The sequence below is a fragment of the Anomaloglossus baeobatrachus genome, chromosome 1, assembly GCF_048569485.1.
Source record: "Anomaloglossus baeobatrachus isolate aAnoBae1 chromosome 1, aAnoBae1.hap1, whole genome shotgun sequence".
NCBI lineage: Eukaryota > Metazoa > Chordata > Amphibia > Anura > Aromobatidae > Anomaloglossus > Anomaloglossus baeobatrachus.
In genome coordinates, this window is record NC_134353.1 from 652,582,858 (window position 1) to 652,609,133 (window position 26,276).

Here is a 26,276-nt window from a genome sequence, read left to right on the forward strand (position 1 = left end):
GAAATACTGATTATGAGTGTAGGATAGGAATTCACACACTCCTTGGCAGAGGGTTGCAAGGGTAAATCTGCATACACAAAAAGTGTATCAATAAAGTAAAAGTTTAGACTGAGAAGTGTGTGTCCAGCGTTCTACATAATGCATCAGGTAATCCACCACTCTATATCACTGCTCCAGTGATATCTTAAGAAAACGTATGTGGGTAAAAGGTAATAGTGCTTCAGGATACACTCCTAAACTGACCTGTGCACTGTCCGCAAAAAGAGGGTGGATTTTGGTCAAATACCATGATGACATCCAGTATTGAGAGCAGTGGCTGAAAGCAGCAGACCACGCTGCTGCAGTGGGGCCTGTGAGTCTGAGGGGATTATACCAGGGACAGGCCCCTACCCTTTCCTGTGTATCGGCATCCTGGATTCATAAGCTCCCTCTTCCATCATTCTTCCTGTGTGCTCTGAAGTCTCAGTGCAGCGAGCACAATGTAGTAACAAAATCGGGGGAATGAGGAAAAGTGAGTATAAGGCTATGTGCGCACGTGTGCACTCTGCACTGCACCTAAAAGGTGCGCTTCAGAGCGCAGCTGAAAAGCTCCGTTCTGAAGCGCATGGTGCCGGCAGAGAACGTGCGCTCTGCCTGCAGCTCCTGCCATAGACAGAGCAGGGGCTGCCGGCAAAGCGCACGGAAGAAGTGACATGTCAGTTCTTAGAACGCGCACTTCGGGCAGCCTACGAAGTGCTGCGCTCTAAGACGCCAAGTGCGCACGGCCCCTGCACAATCTCCATAGATTATGCAGGGGACCCAGGACGCATGCAGTTACGCTGCGCTACAAGGTGCAGCGTAACTGCATGAATTACGCACACGTGCGCACATAGCCTTATTATTCTTATATATTTAATATAAGATTTTTATAAGTACATCGTGGTGGCCAATGCACTGTTTAAAGGGCTATGTGTGGGCCATTATACTATTTGAAAGGCTACGTAAGGGCCATTATTCTGTTTGAATTGCTAAATGGAGACCATTATTATATATGAAGGGCTACATGGTGCCCAATTATTAGTTGGAGGGCTATGTGGTGACTGTTATACCTTTTGGAAGGCTATATTGGGGCCATTATATTTGACGGGCTATGTGGGGCTCATTATACTATATGGGACTCATTATTATATTTGAAGGACTATATGGGGCCGAATTACTAGTTGGAGGTCTATGTGGTCTATGTGGTGAGTGTTATACCGTTTGCTAGACTATATGTGGGCCATTATATTTGATGGGCTATATGTGGGGCATTGTATTATTTTTAGGGCTATATGGTGCTCGTTATTATATTTGAAGGATTATATGGGGCTCAATTACTAGTTGGCGGGCTATGTGGGGGCTATTATACTGTTTGGAAGACTATATGGGGGCCATTATATTTGAAGAGCTATATGAACAACAAGGTTCCTCTGAATGTATCCAGGTCTAACAGCCCGCTTGCGATCAGCTCTGATACTCTGGCGATTCCTTGGTCCCAATTGCTATCCTTATCTTTCCCCGCTCTCTCCCTAATTCCCAGGCTGATTAAGAAGATGAAAGTGAAAGGAATTCCAGGTGTACTTCAACCTTATCACAGACACCCTGGATTCCACAGATGTAGAAACTTCCATATTGTCCAGACCTGGGTCCTCTCTTCCACCAGAATTCACATTTATTGGCATGGCTGTTGAAGTCACAAATTTTTAAGAGTCTGAGGATTTTCTGATCAAGTCATTCAAACCATTATTAACACTAGAACTACTGAGGTAGTCATTTTGACTACTTTGCACCATGTATTTCCATATAGGTGTCACGAGTCCAGTAGTTCTAGTGTTAAAGCACGAAAACCATCTTCTTATACCGCCTTCATGTCTTTTTCTCTTCTATCTCTTCTGGCCTCTTTACAATTGGGCTTTGAGTCTAGTTTTGCTCACAGTTATTTCAAGGTACATGTTTCTACTTTGTCTATCCTTTTTCAGAAGAATCGGGTTTCCCACCCTCAGATATAGACTTTTCTCCGTGGTGTAGCCCACTCGATTCCTCCTTACCGTCCACCTATGAATCCGTGGGACCTCAATCTGGTATTAGATGTCGTACAAGGTTCCTCCATCCAACCTATTCAGGATATTTCCCTGCCCCTCCTCTCCTGGAATGTCTTTCTTCTGGTGGCTTTCATGTCCATTAGATGGATTTATGAACTGGCAGCCCTCTCATATAGTTCTCACTTCCTCATTTTCCACCAAGACAAAGTGGTCCTGTGTCCAGTGCCTTTCGTTTTACCCAAGGTGGTCTCAGCTCTTAATGAGGAGATTGTGCTTTGTTCATTAAGTCTTTCACCCTCGCATTCTCTGGAACGGTCCCTAAAAATGTTAGACCTGGTTAGAGCTGTTAGTATTGTAAGGTGGCAACAGGACAGGTCCTGGATGGAAGGTATGTGTCACCGAAATGGCAAGTCTTGATTATGTAGGATTTGGAGCAGCAGGCTCCAGCACGTATAATGCTGAGCGGTCTTTTTTTAATGGCACCTTTTGAACTTAAGTCTGAATGAAACTAAGCAGACTTATGATACAGTGCAGACCTGGGTGCATAGTTTTTGTAAATGGGTATTATACCTTTGTGCCCAAGAGAAGGCTGTTTTGTGTTCATTTGTTGGAGATTTATCGACTACAATAAATCTTCCTGTTTTGCATCAAACAACTTCATGCTTGTGCCTACCTAAAGCTGCTGCCCTAGTGAGTAATCACTTACAATTGGTGTTGAATCAAGGGCACAAATCTCAAGAAGCACACATGGCAGCTGTATAAACACTGTATTTCCTGGGTTAAGGCAGCACGGTCTGAATCCATGGAGGAGTTAATCAAGCAGCTGGTCCAGGCCATCTTGCAGCAACAACAAGCCCAGCAGGAGATTAACAATTCCTGATGAAATCGATACAGCAGCAGAAGTCGTCCAAGGCATGGAAGTCGCACTCCCTCCAAGCTGAAGCAACAAGAACCAGGTGAGGAAGATCGTAAGGAGGTCTTTGCAAAAGATGACTCCAAGGAATGACATAGAGGTTTTCCGACCGTGTTTCAGAGGGTGGTGAACTGGGAGAGACTGCATCCAGATCAGTGAAAGGAGGTTCTGGCGCCATTTTTGATTGGGGAACCACAGACGCCAAGGAATATGGTAAGCTCAAGACGGAGATATTGGCTCTGTTAGACATGTCTCTGGCAATTAGGGCGGAATAACTGCATGAATGGGGTTATCATAGGGACAAGCCTCCCTGGTCCTAGATAGTTGACCACCTGCATTTGGTATGAAAATGGCTACAGCCAGAGACTTGTTCCCCAGCCCACATGGGGGAGAGAGTGGTAATGGGGCTTTTTGTCCACTCTCTGACATTAGTAGTTCAATCCTGCGATGCCCAGGGAGATCCCCAGAATGCAGATGACCTGGTGGGCCTAGTGGAAAGGTGCCTAGCGGATTAGGATTCCCTGAGTGGTTAAGCCAGAGTAAGGTCATCTTTCTGTGGCTCCCAAATGGGTGTTGAAACCCAAAAGAAGAGGATCTAAAACCGCACCTGTGGGATGACAAGTCATTGGAGGCATCTGAGTCGCTAACAAGCGGTCACTCCCTTACCATTACCTGCTGGAGGTGTCAGGCTCCTGGTTCTTATATCCTCCTGTTGTCCCATGACTTCAGAGCCAATGAAATGCAGCATAGGCTTGCCTACCCTGCCTGTACTGTGGTTCTCCATCCTGGTGAGGGGCCTCAGGCCTGCCAAGTGACTGTGAACCATGCACAGGTGTCTGGACTTCTGGACTCTGGGAGTTTGGTGACCTTGATAAGGGCCACACTTCTACCTGTGCTTGTCCCGGAGAAGATAGTCAGGGTGAGGTGTATCCATGGCAATGCCAAGAATGGACTGTGGTGTCGCTTCCCATGAAGTGGGAGTGGTTAAGGACCTATTGCACCTTATAGTTGTGGGACGTGACTTTCCTTTGTTTTGGAACCTCTGGGGGCAAGAAAAGTCATCTGGTAGCTTGGCTGACAATCAGGTCATGACTAGAAAGTTTGTTGCATACTGTGGCGAACAAGTTTCCACTTCTCTGCTGGCTGGGAATGAGTATTAGCTAGCATCATCTTAAGCCAGTGTTCTTGAGCTGGAGGTGTCTAGGGGAAACTTTTGGAGCTGCCCATCTCAGAAACTTAACATTGAAAGTTGCTCTGGAAAATGTGACTGTATAAAATGGGATTCCTCAAATGGAGGGGGCCAATAGTCATTTTCTTCATTTTGCTATGAATGGGAATTTGTTGTATCGGGTGACTAAATGGAGGAGAGATAATAGAGCAGTTGCTGGTGCCTTGTGCCTAGGCAAATAGACACAGAGTGTTAGATCTGGCCCATTCTCAATTGTTGGTTGGGCATCTGGGTATAGAAAAGACCCAGGACAGTGTCCTCCGGAGATTCTATTGGCCCGGCTGCTACAGAGAAATCCAAAGCTACTTTCAGTCCTATCCTATGTGCCAGCCAACCTGCTCTGTGGGACACTTCTGCAGTCCTCTAGTTCCATCATCGAGGTCCCATTTAAATGCATATGGACTTAGTGAGACCCTTGGTAAAGTCTGGCAGGTGGCATCAATACATCCTGGTGGTCCTGGACTATGCTACACAGTACCTGGAGGCGGTGCCGTTAAGAAGCTCCTTTGCAAAGTGCATAGCTCAGAAGTTGGTCATCATCTTCTCTCAAATGGGTACAAGGAGATTCTAACAGGTCAAGAAACCTTGTTCATGTCAAAGGTCATGAGATGTTTATGCAAGGTACTGCAAATCTCGCAGGTGTGGACCTCAGTATACGATCCGCAGACACATGGTCTGGTGAAAAGATTCAATAAAACTGAAGGCCATGCTAAAGAAGGCGGTAGAAAAAGCACAGCCGGGACTGGGACTGTCTCCTACCATACCTGCCTTAGCTGTTGATCTCCATTAGGAAAGTTCCCTAAGCCTCGTCATGTCGTTTGAACTGCACCCTTGTAGTCTACTGGATCTGTCAAAAGAGTCATGGGAATCTGAGAGCATACCCTACAGAAGTGTTATCTGTGGCCCAGATGCAAGACGAGATTGCCAATATGATTCCCATTGTGAGGGAACACCTCCTCAAGGCCCAGGAGGTGCAGTCAAGGGTGTATAATTGGTCAGCCAGTTTGAGACATTTCAACTCTGGGGATCGGGTACTCATGTTGGTGTCCACGCTGGAGAGCATATTCCTGGTAAGGCCCGTTTCACACGTCAGTGAAAAACAGTGACGTTTTTCACTGGCATGTAAAACACGCACATGTCCCTGCGTGTGCCGTGATTCACGGCACACGTGGGTTGTCTAAGTGCAATCCGGGCTCCGTTCTCTGTGGCCCGTGATTGCACTTAGAAAACAACTCACCTGTGTGCGCTCCCGCTCTCCATGGTGCTGATCGCTCTCGCGGTGCAGCATCCGGCCGGCGGTGACCCCCGCAGCAGCTGCTTCCGGGTCGGCTGTGTCGCGCATAATGAATATGCGCGACAATAATGAGCCGGCTCAGAAGCAGCAGGCTGCACGGGCTGCAGAGGACATCGCTGGACGCCGGGTGAGTTAAAATGTTTTTTATTTTAAAAGCACGTTTTTTTCTGGCACGTGTTTCACGGACCACACCACTGCGTGGTCCGTGGAACATCAGTGATGCCAGAAAAAAAATGGACATGTCTCCGTGCGGCAATCACGCACACGCGGGTACGCCGCACGGAGACACGTGCAGTGAAAAATCACTGACGTGTGAGCAGACCCATTCATTATAACGGGTCTGCGTATGTCAGTGATTCTGGTACGTTTTAAAAAAAGCACAAACGTCCCAGAATCACTGACGTGTGAAAGGGGCCTAAAGTGGCAAGGTCCATATGAAGTTGTGGAAAAAGTTGGTGGAGTCAACTATAAAGTTCACCAGTCAGGGAGAATGAAGCCCTACCTGGTTTACCATGTCAGCCTGATTAAACCTTGGCAGGACAGAGAACCTGTGAAAGCTCCTTGACTGGTGACCAAATCTGAAGACACAGTGGAAGATATCAAGGTGGTAGAAACCTTGCCCTGCTACCAGAAGCAGCAGTGTTGGGAGTAGTTGCATAAAAACAGAGACCTATTCTCATAGTACCAGGTCATATGCAGGTTATAGAGCATGAACTTGTGCGAGTCAACTTGAAGCCGTATCAGATACCAGAAGCCCAGTGAGAGGTGATATCGAAGGCGGTGCAATAGATGCTGTACCTGAGAGTCAAAGAATCTAAGAGTGGTTGGTCCAGACATATAGTGTTGGTGCCAAAGCCAGATGGAGAGTGGCGGTTCTGTAGCGATTTCAGGAAGCTGAATAAAGTTTGAAAGTCTGACGCTTACCTGATGTCCTGTGTAGATGAACTCATTGAAAACACTAGTACATGCCCTCATCATCTTCAGCTTTGACTACTGCAACCTTCTGCTCTGTGGCCTCCCTTCTAGCCCTCTTGCACCCCTCCAATCTATCCTAAACTCTGCTGCCTGTCTAATCAACCTGTCCTCTGGCTATTCCCAGGCCTCTCTTCTCTGCGAATCCCTTCAGTAGCTTCACATTGATCAAAGACTCCAGTTCAAAACCCTAACTATGACAAACAAAGCCATCTTCAATCTGTCCCCTCTATACATCTGTGACCTAGTCTCCTGGTACTTACCTGCACATAACCTCCGATCCTCACAAGATCTCTCTCCCCCTCTCAACTCCTCTTCCCACAATTGCATACAAGATTTTTCCTGTGCATACCCCATACTCTGGAACTCTCTGCCCTAAGATATCAGACTCTCGCCTTCCGTGGAAGCCTTCAAAAGGAACCTGAAGACCTACCTCTTTCAACTAGCCTCCAATCTGAAATAACCCTCATTCCACTACACAGCTACATGACCAGCTCTACCCTCACCTACTGTATCCTCCCCCATCCCTTAAAGACTGTGAGACCTAATGAGCAGGGACCTCTCTCCTCCTGTATCAGTCTATGCATTATATTGTTCAAGAGTTATTGTGCTTGTTTGGCGCTATAATAATAATAATAATAATTGGAAACTTAAGGCCAGCTCAGTACATCACCACTGTGGATCTCACTAAGGGCTGCTGACAGATTCCCCTGTCCAAGGAAGACAAGGAGAAGACTGGCTTCCCAAAACCAAAAGGTTACAAGTATATCAGGATGTATTTCGGGTTGCATGGGGCTATATCCACCTTCCAGAGAGCCATGGATCGGGTCCTGACTCCTCACCAGAAATATGCAGTGGCCTAAGTGGATGACATCATCATATTCAGCTAAGATTGGGGAAGTCACAAAGTCCAGGCAGTACTTGATGCTCTGAAGAAGGCAGGCTTTACCATCACCATCTTGGAGATGGAAGAAGTCAAATATTTGGGCTATGTAGTAGGCAGAGGTGTGATCAAACCTCAGATAAATAAAGTAAATGCAATACAGAGCTGGCCTCAACCCCTATCAAAGAGGCAGGTCAGAGCATTCCTTGGCATAGTTGGTTATTACCGGAGGTTGTCCCCAATTTCGCCTTGAAAGTCGCCCCTCTGATGGATCTCCTGAAGGCTGCAAAGTCAGCATTGGCTGAGTAGTCACCGGAGGCAAAGGGTGCATTTCAGGAACTAAAGCTAGTGCTCTGTAGACTGCCAGGAAAGATTTCCCCTGATCTCACTGAGGGCTGTTTCACATTTGCGCTATTTTAACGGATTCTGTCTCCGTTACAAATACAGTACAGATCATTTATTTACAGTGGAAGCGCGACATCATGTGGACACAAGCGGGTACTGCATGACACACACACGCGCCATAGTAACGCGCTTCCAATGTAAATAAATGAACTGTGCTACATTAGTGACGGATTCCGTTTGCGTCAAAACAACGCAAGTGTGAAACTAGCCTAAAGAGTTCATAGTCCAGACAAATGCGTCAGACGTTGGGTTGGGTGCTGTCGTGTCACAGGAGAAAAATGGGGAGGAGTACCCCATCATCTATCTGAGTAAGAAGTTGTCCTCCTGTGAGCGGAACTACTCTCTTGTTGACAAAGAATGTTTGGCCATCAATTGGGCATTGGAAGCTTTAAGATACAGTATTACCTACTGGGCTGGAAGTTTAAGCTACTCTCTCTTACCATGCTTCACTGAGATGGCTGTGGGAGAAAAAAAAGGAACAATGCACATGAGACACAGTGGTTCATGACCCTTCAAGATTTTACTTTTTACGTCACTGTTTTTTGGCTGAAGGCACCAAGCCCCCTCTGCTTTGAATCAAGTGGTCGTATGTAAGGTGGCAGTAGGACACTGGGCAGCCTCGGTAATATAAGACATGCAGAAGTAGGCTCACGCACGTATACGTGTTTTTAATCGGCCCGGATTTTGTGTCTCGGATTTACGAACGGCTACAAGATCTGGGTGGGACTGACCATTCCCTTCCTCCAGTTGCGGGATTTGGAATGAGCGATAAAAAGGAGTTTACCTGTTTCATTGCTGTCTGGTAGTGGAGATGAAATCACCTCTTCAATTAAAAGACTGAATGAAACTGAGAACACTTAAGCCTGGTTTACACGCTTCAGTAGATCTTTCAATCCGTCGTCGGGGTCAAGTTGTAAGTGACGCACATCCGGCATCGTTCGTGACGTATTTGCGTGTGAAACCTACGTGCAATCAAGATTGAACGAAAATACGGTGATCGCATACACGTCGTTTATTCCTCATACAGTGGACGTTTTGTTGTATGAACCTAGTCAATTGTAACGTGTGACATCCCTCATACGATTTTGATATCTGATGCTATGTGCGCAGGTGTGTGCTCTGCACCGGAGCTTAAAAAAGGTCTGCTTCAGAGCGCAGCTAAAAAGCTGCGTTCTGAAGCGCCTCACAATGTCTGTCATTCACTAATCTCTGTCAGTCCGTCACTATCTCTGTCCCTCACTCTCTGTCCATGTCAGTCTATCCCCCTGTCTCATATACTCACCGTTCCCCGATCCCCGGCGCTGCACGGCATTCACACTGGTCCGGCGGCTTTTACTGTTTTGAAAAAGCCGGCCGCCCATTAAACAATCTCGTATTCCCTGCTTTCCCCGCCCACCGGCGCCTATGATTGGTTACAGTGAGACACGCCCCCACGCTGAGTGACAGGTGTCACACTGCACCCAATCACAGCAGCCGGTGGGCGTGTCTATACTGTGCAGTGAAATAAATAATTAAATAATTAAAAAAAACGGCGTGCGGTCCCCCCCAATTTTAATACCAGCCAGATAAAGCCATACGGCTGAAGGCTGGTATTCTCAGGATGGGGAGCTCCACATTATGGGGAGCCCCCCAGCCTAACAATATCAGCCAACAGCCGCCCAGAATTGCCGCATACATTATATGCGACAGTTCTGGGACTGTACCCGGCTCTTCCCGATTTGCCCTGATGCGTTGGCAAATCGGGGTAATAAGGAGTTATTGGCAGCCCATAGCTGCCAATAAGTCCTAGATTAATCATGTCAGGCATCTATGAGACACCCTCCATGATTAATCTGTAAATTACAGTAAATAAACACACACACACGAAAAAATCATTTATTAGAAATAAAAAACACAAACACATTCCCTAGTTCACCACTTTAATCAGCCCCTAAAAGCCCTCCATGTCCGGCGTACTCCAGGATGGTCCAGCGTCGCATCCAGCGCTGCTGCATGGAGGTGACCGGAGCTGCAGCAGACACAGCCGCTCCGGTCACCTCCACGCAGCTAATGAAGACAGCCGTGCGATCAGCTGAGCTGTCACTGTGGTTACCCGCGGCCACCGCTGCATCCACCGCTGGATCCAGTGACAGCAGGTAACCACAGTGACAGCTCAGCTGATCGCACGGCTGATGACATAGTAAAAACGCATCTCTACATTACACACGCTTGGCAAGTCAGTAAATAAAAAAAAAAAAAAGGTGCCCAATGCATACGTCACAGAACACATGATCTAAAGGATCGCACACAAAATTGATCAATTTAACATAGGCTACTAACGCTCGTGTGACAGCAAATGAACGACCTACGTGCAATCTCATAAGATTGCATATGCGACCTGGGCGTGTCACATCGCATACGAGATCGCATACCTAATTGTAAGGTGTAAAGCTGGCTTTAGGCTATGTCCGCACTTTGCGTCGTCGTAGTTGCAGTTCTAAACACATCCTCTGGCAGAAATTGCTTTTGCCAAAGTTGCTTTTGACCACAGAAACGCGATAAATACGCGTTCTTTTTTACAGCATTTTAGCCGCGTTTTTAGCGCTTTTTACATGATTTTCCATTGCATAAAGACAGATGCGTTTTGAACAAAAAGACACTGCTAAATAAAGTTTAAACAGTAAAACACTATGAAAAAAGAAAAAAAAGGAAAACAAATATAAATTATTAAATCATAATGAAAATAGTTATATTTAATATAATTATAGCGGTTTTATACTATTTATGGCTAAAATAACAATAAATTAATATTTTTTATTAATTTAATTGTCGGACTGTGTGTGTGTGTAAAGGGACATATCATTCCATTATTCTGATGTCCAAAACGCATGCTTTCTGCAGCTAAAAAGCATGTAAAATGCTGAAATTTTGATGTAGCTTGCTTTTTACAACTTCTCATTGACTTCAATGTTAGCAAAACAGCCCTAATGGCAAAAACAATTGACATGCTGCTTCTTTGAACGCTGAGTTTTGCCCAAAAATATGCAAATTAAACGCAGCGTTTTGAACAGCAAATTGCGCACAAGAAATTCACTTTTCCCATAGACTTTGCTGGAAAATCAAAACGCATGCATTATGTCGTGAAAACGCTGCAGTTCAAAACGCAGCTGAAACGCAGGTAAAAACGCAAAGTGCGGACATAGCCTTATGGTCTTCTGCAGACCTAGGTGCAAACATTTTGTACATAGGTGAGCCTATACTGCTGGATGGACTATTTTGTTTGTTATACTTTTGTGCCCAAAAGGAGGCTGGTTGCTTTTTGGAGCTTTAAGGACTACAACAAATCTTCCTGTTTTGCCTCAAGCATCTTCGTGCCTGTGCCTCATGCTGCTGCCATAGTGAGTAATCCCTCACAGTATCTTCAGTTTCACCATTCGGGAAAGAACAGAGCGCCCCCCCCCCCCCCCCAAAACCACCCCCTGAGGTTACTACAGTATAGACAAAGAGACTTAGGTGGGCAGCATGAATCACAACGTATATAGAGGGTGTGCACAGGATATGGTGTATAAATGTAATTAGAAGAAAAAGACAAAGAAGAGACAACTCTAAAAATCCAGGCACATACAAGAATTACACTTTTATTGTTCAAAGAAAAATTAATAACAAGGAAATATCTAATTAAAAAAACATTTAAAATTATAAAGAAAGCTTGGAAATCTCCATTTAAGCAGATGATAAAGCTAATAATAACCCCCCATTTAATGTTTAAAACCATGTACTATTTAGAAAGTGAATCCCCGCACTAATATAAAACATTCAATGAATATAGCATAAAATAATCACAGACTATATATAAATATCTATACGTTGTGTGGAGTTCATGTAAAGATCATTTAACAAGGTCCCCATGTGTATCGCTGGTATTGACCAGCTTCCTCATTGGTAAATGAGAGGCAGCAATGCAGAAACCTTATATAACCCTATTGTATCAAACTTACTCAAAAAGATGAAAAAGAACGTTATTGGCAGTGGTGAGATATTAGATACATTTACATAGTGCTCCAGGGAACAATCCAGTGCTGCTTCATAGTGAACACTGCATAAGAAACGATCTGAAAACTACCCTGATGCCAGCTTGTGGTGATCGACTAGTTAAATCATGTGATGAGTTGAAGTTTTTTAGTTCAGAAATAAACACAAGAACACAAATATTAGCACACTTCTAAGTCGTTTCTAAAAATGTACCTGAACGGAGGAGTCGGCATCCAACAAAAACATCAGTTGTACATTTAAGAACTTAAAAACCTGGCTCAATTTGTTCCGTCATAAGTTGATATCAATCTTTTCATTCAGAAAATGAAGCAATAATTACATTTGAGTGCAGAAAAGTATTATCCTAATTCTCAACTTCATTTATTTTTGCATACTTGTTACATTTGAATGGATTGGATCATCACACTACTTATTAATAATCAAACATAACCCAAGTATCCATAAAGTGCTGTTTTTCAAAGGATGATTTCAATTACTAGAAGCTGTCTGGTGATCGAATGCAGGCTAGAAAGTGCCAAAAAAGTAGCACATAATGCCTTGATCTAAAAGGTGTGAAACAGGGTCAATGTCATCTACCAGATTGTAAAGGGTTACAAAATCATTGTTCTATGTCTCCGCAAACTACAGTGCTGAGACATAGAGCAATGAGTGCTAAGAGGGCGGAATGAGTGCAGGAAGTAACACCCTTGCGACTAGTCCCTGGCCTCATTAGCACATGATAAAAGATCTTTCCAAATATTTTTTTCTAAAGACCTCTTTATCTATGCTAGTGTATACAGGGACAGTTAGGCAGGGATTAGCAATATGCACCTAGAGCTGCTCATGGTACTGGGTGCATATTGGACCTGACAGGTTCCCTTTTAAGGTACCATCAGTTTTGTCCAGGTCATTTTCATTAGTTTTTTTTTCTGTTGAACCACAATTAGAAAGCAACGTCTGATTTTCATTAGTTGATATTCAATAAATTTAAATTGAAAATCACTTTCTTTGTCGCTCCATTGGGAGACCCAGACAATTGGGTGTATAGCTTCTGCCTCCGGAGGCCACACAAAGCATTACACTTTAAAAAGTGTAACCCCTCCCCTCTGCCTATACACCCTCCCGTGCATCACGGGCCCATCAGTTTTTTGCTTTGTTTGCTTTGAAGGAGGGAGGAGTCAGCTTCTCAGCAGGAGAAATTCCAATTTCGGTTTCCCAAACGTACACGGAGTGCGTTTTTCGATCACTCCAACTTCAGAGATACAGTCCAGAAACACCGAGCTTTTCCGGACAAGCGCTTTACTAAGCGCCTTAATGACACACGTTACCCCTTCCCCACTGACGTAGTTAAGGGTTGGGCTCAGTGTCCCAAGGTGGATCCTCCAGTCTCTAGACTGGCGGCTAGATCCATAGTAGCAGTGGCAGATGGTTCATCGCTCAAGGATGCCACTGACAGGCAAATAGAGCTCCTGATGAAATCCATCTATGAAGCCATAGGCGCGTCTTTTGCTCCGGCATTCGCAGCCGTATGGGCACTCCAAGCTATCTCAGCTTGTCTGTCTGAGATTAATGCAGTCACACGTGCCTCTACTCCGCAGGTTGTGTCTTTAACCTCTCAGGCGTCGGCTTTTTCGTCCTACGCCATGAACGCCGTCCTGGACTCGGCGAGCCGTACAGCGGTAGCATCCGCCAATTCAGTGGCAGTCCGCAGGGCCATGTGGCTACGCGAGTGGAAGGCAGACTCTGCTTCCAAGAAGTTCTTAACCGGTTTGCCATTTTCTGGCGACCGTCTGTTTGGCGAGCAATTGGATGAAATCATTAAACAATCCAAGGGAAAGGACTCGTCCTTACCCCAGTTCAAACCAAACAGACCTCAGCAACGGAAGATACAACCGAGGTTTCGGTCCTTTCGGCCCTCAGCCAGGTCTCAATTCACCACGTCCAACAGGCCACAGAAGGGCCAGAGGAACTCTGATTCATGGCGGTCTAAGTCACGTCCTAAAAAGACCGCCGGAGGAACCGCCCCCAAGGCGGCCTCCTCATGACTTTCGGCCTCCCAAAACCGCATCCTCGGTCGGTGGCAGGCTCTCCCGCTTTTGCGACGCCTGGTTGCCACATGTCCAAGACCGATGGGTGAGAGACATTTTGTCTCACGGTTACAGGATAGAGCTCAGCTCTCGTCCTCCGACTCGTTTCTTCAGAACATCTCCGCCCCCCGAGCGAGCCGATGCTCTTTTTCAGGCGGTGAGCACTCTGAAGGCAGAAGGAGTGGTGATCCCCGTTCCCCTTCAGGAACGTGGTCGCGGTTTTTACTCCAACTTGTTTGTGGTGCCAAAAAAGGACGGATCATTCCGTCCTGTTCTGGACCTCAAACTGCTCAACAGACACGTGAAAACCAGACGGTTCCAGATGGAATCTCTCCGCTCCGTCATCACCTCGATGTCACAAGGAGACTTTCTAGCATCAATCGACATCAGGGATGCTTATCTCCACGTGCCGATTGCACCAGAGCATCAGCGCTTCCTGCGTTTCGCCATCGGAGACGAACACCTTCAGTTCGTGGCTCTGCCTTTCGGCCTGGCGACAGCCCCACGGGTCTTCACCAAGGTCATGGCAACAGTGGTGGCAGTTCTACACTCTCAGGGACACTCGGTGATCCCTTACTTAGACGATCTTCTAGTCAGGGCACCCTCCCGGGTAGCATGCCAACGCAGCCTGAATACTGCTCTGGAGACGCTCCAGAGGTTCGGGTGGATCATCAATTTCCCAAAGTCACAATTGACTCCGACCCAATCGCTAACTTACCTCGGGATGGAGTTTCATACTCTCTCAGCGATAGTGAAGCTCCCGCTGGACAAACAGCGTTCACTACAGACAGGGGTGCAATCTCTCCTTCAAGCCCAGTCACACCCCTTGAGGCGCCTCATGCACTTCCTAGGGAAGATGGTGGCAGCAATGGAGGCAGTTCCATTTGCGCAGTTTCATCTGCGTCCACTCCAATGGGACATTCTCCGCAAATGGGACAGGAGGTCGACGTCCCTCGACAGGAACGTCTCCCTTTCTCGGGCAGCCAAAGTCTCTCTTCAGTGGTGGCTTCTTCCCACTTCTCTGTCGAAAGGAAAATCCTTCCTGCCCCCATCCTGGGCTGTGGTCACGACGGACGCGAGTCTGTCAGGGTGGGGAGCGGTCTTTCTCCACCACAGGGCTCAGGGCACCTGGACTCAGCCAGAGTTCTCCCTTCAGATCAATGTTCTGGAGATAAGGGCAGTGTATCTAGCCCTAAAGGCGTTCCAGCCGTGGCTGGAAGGCAGGCAGATCCGAATTCAGTCGGACAACGCCACGGTGGTGGCGTACATCAATCACCAAGGCGGCACACGCAGTCGTCAGGCCTTCCAGGAAGTTCGGCGGATTCTGCTGTGGGTGGAAGCCACAGCCTCCACCATCTCCGCAGTTCACATCCCGGGCGTAGAAAACTGGGAAGCAGACTTTCTCAGTCGCCAGGGCATGGACGCAGGGGAATGGTCTCTTCACCCGGACGTGTTTCAAGAGATTTGTTGCCGCTGGGGAACGCCGGACGTCGACCTAATGGCGTCCCGGCACAACAACAAGGTCCCGACATTCATGGCACGGTCTCAAGATCACAGAGCTCTGGCGGCAGACGCATTAGTTCAGGATTGGTCGCAGTTTCGACTGCCTTATGTATTTCCTCCTCTGGCACTGCTGCCCAGAGTGTTACGCAAAATCAGGTCAGACTGCCGCCGCGCCATCCTCGTCGCTCCAGACTGGCCGAGGAGGTCGTGGTACCCGGATCTGTGGCATCTCACGGTGGGTCAACCGTGGACACTACCAGACCGACCAGACTTGCTGTCTCAAGGGCCATTTTTCCATCTGAATTCTGCGGCCCTCAACCTGACTGTGTGGCCATTGAGTCCTGGATCTTAGCGTCTTCAGGGTTATCTCAAGCGGTCATTGCCACTATGAGACAGGCCAGGAAACCAACGTCCGCCAAGATCTACCACAGGACGTGGAGGATCTTCTTATCCTGGTGCTCTGATCAGGGTTTTACTCCCTGGCCGTTTGCTTTGCCCACTTTTCTGTCCTTCCTTCAATCCGGAATGGACAAGGGTTTGTCTCTCGGCTCTCTCAAGGGACAAGTATCGGCGCTTTCCGTGTTTTTTCAAAAGCGTCTAGCCAGGCTTCCGCAGGTACGCACGTTCCTGCAGGGGGTTTGCCACATAGTCCCACCTTACAAGAGGCCGCTGGAACCATGGGATCTTAGAGTGCTAAAGGCTCTTCAGAAACCACCTTTCGAGCCGATGAGGGATGTCTCTCTATCACGTCTTTCGCAGAAGGTGGTCTGACTAGTGGCAGTCACGTCACTTCGGAGAGTGTCTGAGCTAGCAGCGCTGTCATGCAAAGCCCCCTTCCTGGTGTTTCACCAGGATAAGGTGGTTCTGCGTCCGGTCCCGGATTTTCTCCCTAAGGTGGTATCTCCTTTTCATCTCAATCAGGATACCTCCTTACCTTCTTTTTGTCCTAATCCAGTTCACCAATGTGAAAAGGATTTGCACTTGTTAGATCTTGTGAGAGCACTCAGACTCTACATTTCTCGTACGGCGCCCCTGCGCCGTTCTGATGAGCTCTAGGTCCTTGTCGCTGGCCAGCGTAAAAGGGTCACAGGCTTCCAAGTCAACCTTGACTCGGTGGATCAAGGAACCGATTCTTGAAGCCTACCGTTCTTCGGGGCTTCCGGTCCCTTCAGGGCTGAAAGTCCATTCTACCAGAGCCGTGGGTGCGTCCTGGGCATTGCGGCACCAGGCTACGGCTCAGCAGGTGTGTCAGGCGGCTACCTGGTCGAGTCTGCACACTTTCACGAAACACTATCAGGTGCATACCTATGCTTCGGCAGATGCCAGCCTAGGTAGGCGAGTCCTTCAGGCGGCGGTTGCCCACCTGTAGGAAGGGGCCGTTTTACGGCTCTTTTTATTTAAGGTATTCTTTTACCCACCCAGGGACTGCTTTTGGACGTCCCAATTGTCTGGGTCTCCCAATGGAGCGACAAAGAAGAAGGGAATTTTGTTTACTTACCGTAAATTCCTTTTCTTCTAGCTCCTATTGGGAGACCCAGCACCCGCCCCTGTTCCCTTCGGGCTGTTGTTTTTTTGTGTACACATGTTGTTCATGTTGCATTGTTCTTTGGTTCATGGTTTAGTTCTCCGAACATCCTTCGGATTGAGTTTACCTTAGACCAATTTATAAGTTTCCTCCTTCCTGCTTTGGCACCAAAACTGATGGGCCCGTGATGCACGGGAGGGTGTATAGGCAGAGGGGAGGGGTTACACTTTTTAAAGTGTAATGCTTTGTGTGGCCTCCGGAGGCAGAAGCTATACACCCAATTGTCTGGGTCTCCCAATAGGAGCTAGAAGAAAAGGAATTTACGGTAAGTAAACAAAATTCCCTTCTTTGTTAGTTACAAGCTATTTCAGTGACCATTGTGGATTTTTCGTACTTTAACAGAAGGTTCCCAATGCTGTGGCTAGACCTTTAAAAGGAATCTGTCACCAGGTTTTTGCTTCCTTTCCGAGTGCAGCATGATATAGTGATAAAACCCTAATCCTAGCATTGTAGCACTGGCTAAGGGGCTAGCTGCAGTTTTCCTAAAATCGCTGATTTATTTGTTTAAGATCTATTGGTTTTCTGAATGCTGAGCTCTGTATAACTCTACCCACAACACTGATTTAACATCTATGTACACTGTGCATAGGCAGAAAGCTGCCAATCAGTGGTGGGGTGCAGTTTCACAAGCTTATGAATATGGAGGACGACATGGCGGGTTTATTAGTCTTCTAGTAATAGTCTTTTGCTGACATTGCATTGATTTTATCCAAACTACAGCAAGCAGACCTGTGGTGACCAATCTCTGGAATCAGAATCTGGTTTTACATCGTGCTGCTCTCAGGCAAAAACCTGGTTACAAATTCACATTAAACTCTGTTTTTGTGCTCCCTTTAATGTAGCCAAAGTAAAACAATTCTATAAAGCAAAAAGGGCCAGTATTCACCAGCAAACTAAGGCCTTGTGCGCACGCTGGGTTTTTTGCAGCGTTTTTGCGTGTTTTTTGGGTGCAGTTTTGGTCTTAAAACTGCATGAATTTCCTTCCCCAGCAAAGTCTATGACATTTTATTTTTGCTGTCCACACAGTGCAGTTTTTTTTTTGGCTGCGTCTTTGTGGTGACCACAAAGATGCAGCATGTCAATTTTTTTTGCATTTTTCACTATGTTTTTCACCCATTGCATGCATTGAACAAAAACGCAGAAAAAAAACGCATGCATTTTTATGCGTTTTTCCGGTGGGTGCATTTTTATGCGTTTTTTTGGGGCAAGAAACACTGCATCTTTGTGGTCAGAAAAAAACGCAGTGTGCGCACATAGCCTTAGACAAGTTTGAGTCCAGCTAGGCAGCAGAATTTGGGTAAGTGTAGTGGATTTACGAAAGTACAATAAGGCCCTGTACAATAAGGCCTCGTTTTTGGGTGCAGTTTGTTTTCCCTAAACAGCATGCAGTCCTTCCCCAGCAAAGTCTATGAAATTTCAGAAAGGCTGTGCACACGTTGCTTCTTATTTGCCTGCAGTTTTGGTGGCAGAACAAAGAAACCGCATGTCACTTCTTTTCTGTGTTTTATTTTTTATCAAAAAACACACCCTCTGGCCAAAAACAGCACCTCCGGCCGAAAAAGGCATTTCTGGGCATTTTTGCCTGCCTTTCTTTTTAACATTGTGGCAAAACGCAAGCAAAAACGCACAGAAAATGCATGCGGTTTTTTTATGCCTTGCTCGGCCGGAGGTGCGTTTTTTGGCCAGAGGGTGCGTTTTTTGATAAAAAAAAAAAAAAATCTGTGTGTGCACATACCCTAAGGCCTTGTGCGCACTAGGCGTTTTTGCCGCGTTTTTAGCGGCGTTTTTTACCGCGTTTTTGTGCTGAAAACGCAGTGACATTGCTTCCCCAGCAATGTCAATGGGTTTTCATAAGTGCTGTCCGCACACAGCGTTTTTTTTTAGCTGCGTTTTTGTGGTGACCACAAAAACGCAGCATGTCAATTATTTCTGCGTTTTCCACTGCGTTATTCACTCATTGAATTCAATGAGATGTTAAAAACGCAATGAAAAACGCATATAGCCGCGTTTCTATGACTAAAAACGCAGCTATAAACGCAAGGGGTGGGTACTACAGTGACGTGTACAGGAAGAGGATTCCTTCTGTTGGTAAACACAGAAGCAGGAATTCTCCCGGTACAGTCACCGCTGCGTCCACCTCCCGTCCGGTGCCATGTCAGCTCCGTGCGGCGCCATGTCTGGGCGGGAGGTGGAGGCAGCGGCGAAAACCAAAGTGAACAGTAGAAAAAAAAAATGTCATATATACTCACCTGTCCGCAGGGTCCCGGTGCCATGCCCGCTCCCAGCCCCTGTCTCGGTACCGCCGCTCTGGCTGTGTGCAGTCTCCCCGGGGCAGGACATTGCTTGCAGGACCTGGCGGTGGATCACCTGATGCAGTCACCTGACGCATCAGCTGATCCTAGTCTCGCCGGCTTTTTCGCGCCCGGCCGGTATCAGCTGATCCTGCCGTCAGGGGACTTCATCAGATGATTACCGGCAGCTCCTGCAGCGATCGGACAGGATCAGACTCCTGTCCAATCGATCGCTCCAAGAGCTGCCGGTAATCAGCACAGCACATAAGTGAGTATTATTTTTTTTTTTCTACTGATGCATCAGCTGATTGTATAATCGGCTTTTATACAATCAGCTGATGTGTGATGGGATTCAGGCACTTGATCCTGACACATCATCTGATCGCTTTGCCTTCCAGCAAACCGATCAGATGATATTGGATCCTGATTGGACGGCGCGGGACCCTAACCCAGGATTACTGCGGAGGGGGGGGTTCTTTATTTCAATAAAGATGGAGTCACTAATTGTGTTGTGTTTTATTTCTAATAAAAATATTTTTCTGTGTTGTGTTTTTTTTTTATCATTACTAGAAATTCATGGTGGCCATGTCTAATATTGGCGTGACACCATGAATTTCGGGCTTAGGGCCAGCTGATAATATACAGCTAGCCCTAACTCCATTATTACCCGGCTAGCCACCCGGCTTCAGGGCAGCTGCAAGAGTTGGATACAGCTCCAGAAGATGGCGCTTCTATGAAAGCGCCATTTTCTGGGGTGGCTGCGGACTGCAATTCGCAGTGGGGGTGCCCAGAAAGCATGGTCACCCTGCACTGTGGATTCCAATCCCCAGCTGCCTAGTTGTACCCGGCTGGACTCAAAAATTAGGCGAAGCCCACGTCATTTTTTTTAATTATTTCATGAAATAATTAAAAAAAAAGGCTTCTCTATATTTTTGGTTCCCAGCCGGGTACAAATAGGCAGCTGGGGGTTGGGGGCAGCCCGTACCTGCCTGCTGTACCCGGCTAGCATACAAAAATATGGCGAAGCCCATGTCATTTTTTTTTTCTTTTTGGGCAAAAAAACTGCATACAGTCCTGGATGGAGGATGCTGAGCCGTGTGGTTCTGCAGCTGCTGTCTGCTCTCCTGCATACACTAGTGAATGGAGGATGCTGAGACTTGTAGTTCTGCAGCTGCTGTCTGCTCTCCTGCATACACTAGTGAATGGAGGATGCTGAGACTTGTAGTTCTGCAGCTGCTGTCTGCTCTCCTGCATACACTAGTGAATGGAGGATGCTGAGACTTGTAGTTCTGCAGCTGCTGTCTGCTCTCCTGCATACACTAGTTCTGCAGCTGTCTGCTCTCCTGCATACAATGAACATTTTGAAGAAGGAAATTACATCAGACCTTTTTTTTTTTTTTTCCATCAACAATCTTTAATGGCATTGTGCACTGATTAAAAACGCAGTGAGTAAAAACGCATGCGTTTTTGCCGCGTTTTTTAGCCGCGGGTGCGTTTTTTTAGACAAAAACGCACATAAAAACGCAGCGTGAAAAAAACGCCTAGTGCGCACATACCCTAAGACAGCTACTAGTCAGACTGAAGCTATCATTTATGTCATTGACAGCTACAAAGGTCTCAAAATGCCTAACTTGTATTTGTCAAGTCACAATTTTTAAAAAGAAAAAAGCAAAATAAATAAATAAATAATGAAGGATGGCGCAACTCATTTTGTAGGCTTAGGGGGCGATTACTTTTTTTGCATGGGTGATGTGGGTTTTGAATAATCTTTATCTTAATATTATTATTTTGAGTTTCTTCATTAGCTCTTTATATAAAAATGTGTTGATGATCTGAAATATGTATTTGTAGCTGAAAAATGGGCAAGGGGCAAATATTTTCTTGTTTTTCACAGCATTGTATACTGCTTATGCATAATGGTTATAGCAAAATCTATTGGTACATTTTCTGCAGTTTGTGTGGAAAGGTTAGAATAAGGGCTGATTGCTATGGGAACTATTGTAGTATTATCTGCTCTTCTTTCTATACTTGAGGACACTGTTCTTTCAGAAAAATGTAGCCAGCTATTTCTAATAAATTATTTTTGTATTTCTGTGTAGGTGCCCAAGACAGAGAGAAGCGAGCACTGTGCATTGTATCTCCATGTAAAGCCGTGGCAGAGTACACTAAGACGATGGTTCAGGAAGCAATATTATATTTGTTCTCTCTTCTCAGGTCAGTATTACATTGGGGGAAGATGCATATTTATAGGGATGCTAGATAAATAACTGTCCAACATGAATATTAATTAATTAATTTTCATGCAATGACTTAATGGAATTATTTTTAATCAATAAATTTATACGATTTTTTTTAATATATATTATTCTATAAAGTAAAAAAGTAGCTCCTACTCTTTAGGCATGCTAAGTATTTGGTGTAGAATTTTGTTTACACCAAATCTGCATCTTGTTGCAGATGTATGTAAAGCGCCATGGAATTAATAGCGCTATATAAGTGAATAAATATTATTACTATCTCCTGGCAGAAAAACGCTGTGCGTTTTTGACTTGCTTTCTTGCCAATGCGTCTTTCATAATGTCAGTGATTGAAAGGGATGAAAAACGCAGAAATAAAAGGCACCAAGAATTGACATGCTGCAGATTATTTTCTGCACTAAATCTGCAAGGAAAAAATAAGCAACATGTGCATAGGACTTCAGACTTCTCATTGACTTCACTGGCATAAGGATAGATATGCAGATTTATGATAAATCTGCACCAAAAAAATGTATCAAAAACGCAATGTGTGCACATGGCCTTACAGTCATTCCGAAATGCCCTAAATAAACAACTTAAACTAAGAATGCTAGCAGGTCACTTGACAGGAGTGATTTCTTTTCCTTTTGTTATAGTTTCATGTCCATTCTTATAGACTGTGATTTCTTAGCATATTTTCTAATTGACGAACAAAAAAGCACATTCATTACAGTGGTACCTCGCTTAACGTGTAACCCACTTAACGAGAATTTCGCTTAACAAGCAAAGCTTTCTGTAAATTTGTAACCCGCTTTACGAGAAAGCTTTGCTGTACGAGCGAAATCCTCACTGCACACACTTCCGGTTCCGTATATCCATCGCGCTCTGACCCGCACTTGCAGTCCACACAAACACACACATGTACGCACAAACACACACACACGCACGCACATACAGTATTATGCTCACCTTACCTTCCGTTCCACCGCCGGTCTCATGGTTCTTGTAGTTCCCGGGTACATTTCGACGTCCTTGCGGCGAACTACAAGACTCAGGAGGCCTGCGATGGAACGGAAGGTAAGGTGAGCATATAATATAACATAATATAGTGTACCTTTCGTTTCATCGCCGGCCTCCTGGGTCCTGTGGTTTGCCGCTCCACTCCAGGCTGTGAATCGGCATCCATAGCAGCGAGGCAGGAACTTCCTGTCACCACTACTGAAAGGCAGCGCGCTGGCCAATCAGAGGCAAGCAGCTCTGCCTTTGACGTCAGCGCTCTGGCCAGGAAGTTCCTCCCTCGTCGTTATGGTAACGCGATACACAGCCCGGCCCCGTACCAGAGAACAGCAAGTCCCAGGAGACCGGTGATGGAACGGAAGTTAAGGTGAGCATATAACATGTGCGTGTGCGTGAGTGCATGCATGTGTGTTTGTGTGCGTTTGTACATGTTTGTGTGTGTTTGTGCATGTGTGGAATGACAGAATAGGGGACCAGGATGGGACATTTAACACGTTGTGGAACGAATCGTCTGCATTGCAATGATTTCCTATGGGAAATCTTTCTTTGCTGAACGAGTAACTTGGTTAACAAGCACAGTCCCAGAACGGATTGCTCTCGTTAAGCAAGGTTCCACTGTATTTGTGATTTTTTTTTTTTTTAAGTGAATCTTCTTTTTTGCCTTGTATTTGCTGTAATTTTTTCTGCAAAATTTTTCAAAATGGCATACTAGGGTTAATGATTCTATTCTTTTTATCTTTTACTTTTTTGTGCCTGTTTTAGAGCAAAAAACGTTGCATGTTGTACTTCAGCTGCACAAATACTTTCTGTGACAATTCTTCTGATTGGCTGTGCTGCACCATATGATCAGATTGCTGCATGGCCTTATGGGGAAGCCTGCACTTTCAAGCCATTAGCCCGCTCACTGAGTATGCAGCATGTGTGAAATAGCGCTGAGCATTTTTTTGTCTTGATTTTGATCCTCTGCAGACCCATTTGTTCATTTCTAGATAAAGCATCTTGATAAAGCCTCATTCAGCTGTGCTTTATCAAGTATATATTCTATGTATTTCACGGATAGAACACATTCATTATAGTCTATGGGGTTACCATGTCTGTTTTTTGAGGGGGGTTTGCGGACCATATGTCAGCAAAAAATTCAGAGACATATCCGTTTTTGATCCGGGTAATAGGTCAAAATTATCTATACAAGTCTATGGATTTGTGAAAATCACTGATGGCATAAAGTTGGCAATAGTATGCAGCCTGTATGCTGTCCGTGATTAATATTGCAATGAATAGAAGAAACTTTGTCATTTATTTATTTTTCCATACGCGGAAAATCACTAATGAAACGCAGTTGGTAAAGACTGACCAAATACTGCTCCGAAACACTGATGAACAACGGTCATTGTTTTTCCGTACAAGAAAATCGTGGACATTTGAATGAGGCCTTAGGAAATTTACGTCAACTTTTTTTTTTTTTTTAACCAATCCGTTTTTATTGAAATTTTTCAAGAGAAGAATATATAACATGCATACAGAAAAGAGAAGAGAGGATTTGCCACTACAGTTTGCCTAGGTGGGCCACTGCCCTTGGTACATATATAGCCCTCATAATACACTTTCAGACCAATATATACTTTTATTTAGGGTTTGCTAGTTTATCTGCTCGATCTCTTGGTCTCCCAGACCCTTGTGACAGTTTCGTATTTACATGTTGCAGTAGTTTTATTTCTGCATTTGCATAGCTAAGCCCATCGATCTATATGTTTTACCATACTAGAAAGTGGCTATGTTAGAGTGTGTGTCAATATCAGAGTAGAGATAAAAAAGAGAAAATAGCAGAGTAGAGAGAAAGGAGGGGTCGGGAAAACATTCACAAGGGGACTAGGGAGGGAGGTAAAAGGGGAGTTATACGTGCGCTGTCACTGGAACAGATCCCGGAAGGCAGGGGACTCCTTGAACATGATCCACGGCTGCAAGAGTCTGATAAACTTCTCGTTGGTGCCCGTAACCCAAGATGAAAGTTCCTCCATATGGCACAAATGAGATAGCTCCGCTTGCCATTCCCCCATTCCAGGGGTCACTGTGGACCTCCAGTGTCTTGAGATGACTGCTCTGGCCGCAATCAAAAAGAACCGCAAAAGGCACTTCTTTTGATGCCCCAATGAGCCGGGTAGAATAGAAAGAAGAGCAATCTTTATGGAGGGAGCTATGTTTTCTCCTGTCATTTGGTTGTAGATTGTAAAAACTTGAATCCAGAAATTGGATATTCTGTTACATCCCCACCAAATGTGTGATAACGTGCCACTACCCAAGCCACAGCGCCAGCACTCCTCTGGGACTGAGGGGAAGGCTCTATGCAGGTTAGCCGGACATTGGTACCATCTTGCCAATAACTTGTAACTTTTCCTGGGCATTGCATGCTACTGAGATCTTGTGGGAAAACACGTACGCTTTTTGTTTTTCATCATCGGAGAGGTTGAAGCCTAATTCCGCTTCCCATCTTCTAATATGGCTAGGATCCCCAGAGTGAAGGTTTCTGTTCATCATGCCGCTAATGAGGGAGATCTGGTGTGACGGAGGCGAACCCCGCTGAAATATACGTTCAAACTGGGTGGGCGTGTCCGGGGAGGGGGGCCGCCCCCCTTTCAGCCAGGATTTCACAAAGGAGCGAAGTTGGATATATTCGAGCCACCTCAATCGTCTCCCCGGGAATGCAACCTGTAGGTCTACAAAAGAGGGCAAGTCATTGTCCTGTAGGATCTGCCCCAGTCTGATGTCTGATCTCCTTTGCCATCCAAGAAATCTCTCCGCCGTGTACCCTGGGGGGAAGCCCGGATTGCCGAACAAAGGTGCCAGGGGAGTGGGCGAGCTAATCAGGCCACCTTTCATCTTTATGGCCTCCCATGCCTCTAATGTCGCTTTGAGCAATATTCCGTTTGGCTCCACCTGCCTCCTTATGTCCTCTATTTCTTTTGGCATGAGCCAGGGAAGTGAACCAAGTGGAACCGGGGTATAAAGCTGTTCCAAAGTCACCCACTGCTTGGTCTCTCGGTGGAATCACCAGTCTACCAGTCTGGCCACTAGAGCAGCACGATGATAGGTACGCAAGTCCGGCAAACCGCCCCCCCCCCCCTCTGTTTGGGCCTGGCTAAAGTCTGATAGCTAATCCTTGGTTTTCCCACTTTCCATACGAAGCGTACCAATGCGGACCTCACTGTCTTGAAGAAGGCCGGAGGGGGGTTTATAGGTATTGTCTGAAAAATGTAGAGGAATTGTGGTAATATATCCATTTTAAAAGAGTTTATGCGCCCGAACCACGAAAGGGGCCGTTTGTTGTATTCTTCCATGTCCTTTAGGGTTCTATTTAACAAGGGTTGGTAGTTTAAGGAATAAAGCATCCCCAAATTGGATGGAATCGATACCCCTAGATATTTTATCGAAGATGTCTGCCATCGAAACGGGAATTTTTCTTTTAATATGGAAACTTCTTCTGTTTTAAGGGAGATGTTTAATGCCTCTGTTTTGGAGTAGTTTATTTTAAAATTGCTCAGATTTCCGAATCGCTCGAATTCTTTTAGTAGGGAAGGGAAGGTGATCAGAGGTTGGGACGTGTAGAGCAGGAGATCATCCGCATACATAGCTGTCTTAAATTCCCTATCTCCGAGGTTCAGACCGTGTACACTGGGGTTCTGTCTAATGGATACCGCAAGGTGCTCCATAACAATGATATATAAGAGAGGGGATAGAGGGCATCCCTGGCGGGTACCGTTTCTAATTTCCACCGGGTCAGAGAGGGCCCCGT

General features: G+C 45.8%; 1 protein-coding gene across 2 annotated transcripts in view; it reads left to right on the forward strand.

Moving 5' to 3' along the window:
- Positions 1–26,276, forward strand: part of ARHGEF40 (Rho guanine nucleotide exchange factor 40) — a 224,019-nt gene that overhangs the window by 55,514 nt on the left and 142,229 nt on the right. For both annotated transcript variants that reach the window (XM_075319935.1, XM_075319934.1), the window contains exon 5: positions 21,332–21,446. In XM_075319935.1, the coding sequence (XP_075176050.1) occupies positions 21,332–21,446 (115 nt within the window). The remainder of the gene's footprint in view (positions 1–21,331; positions 21,447–26,276) is intronic.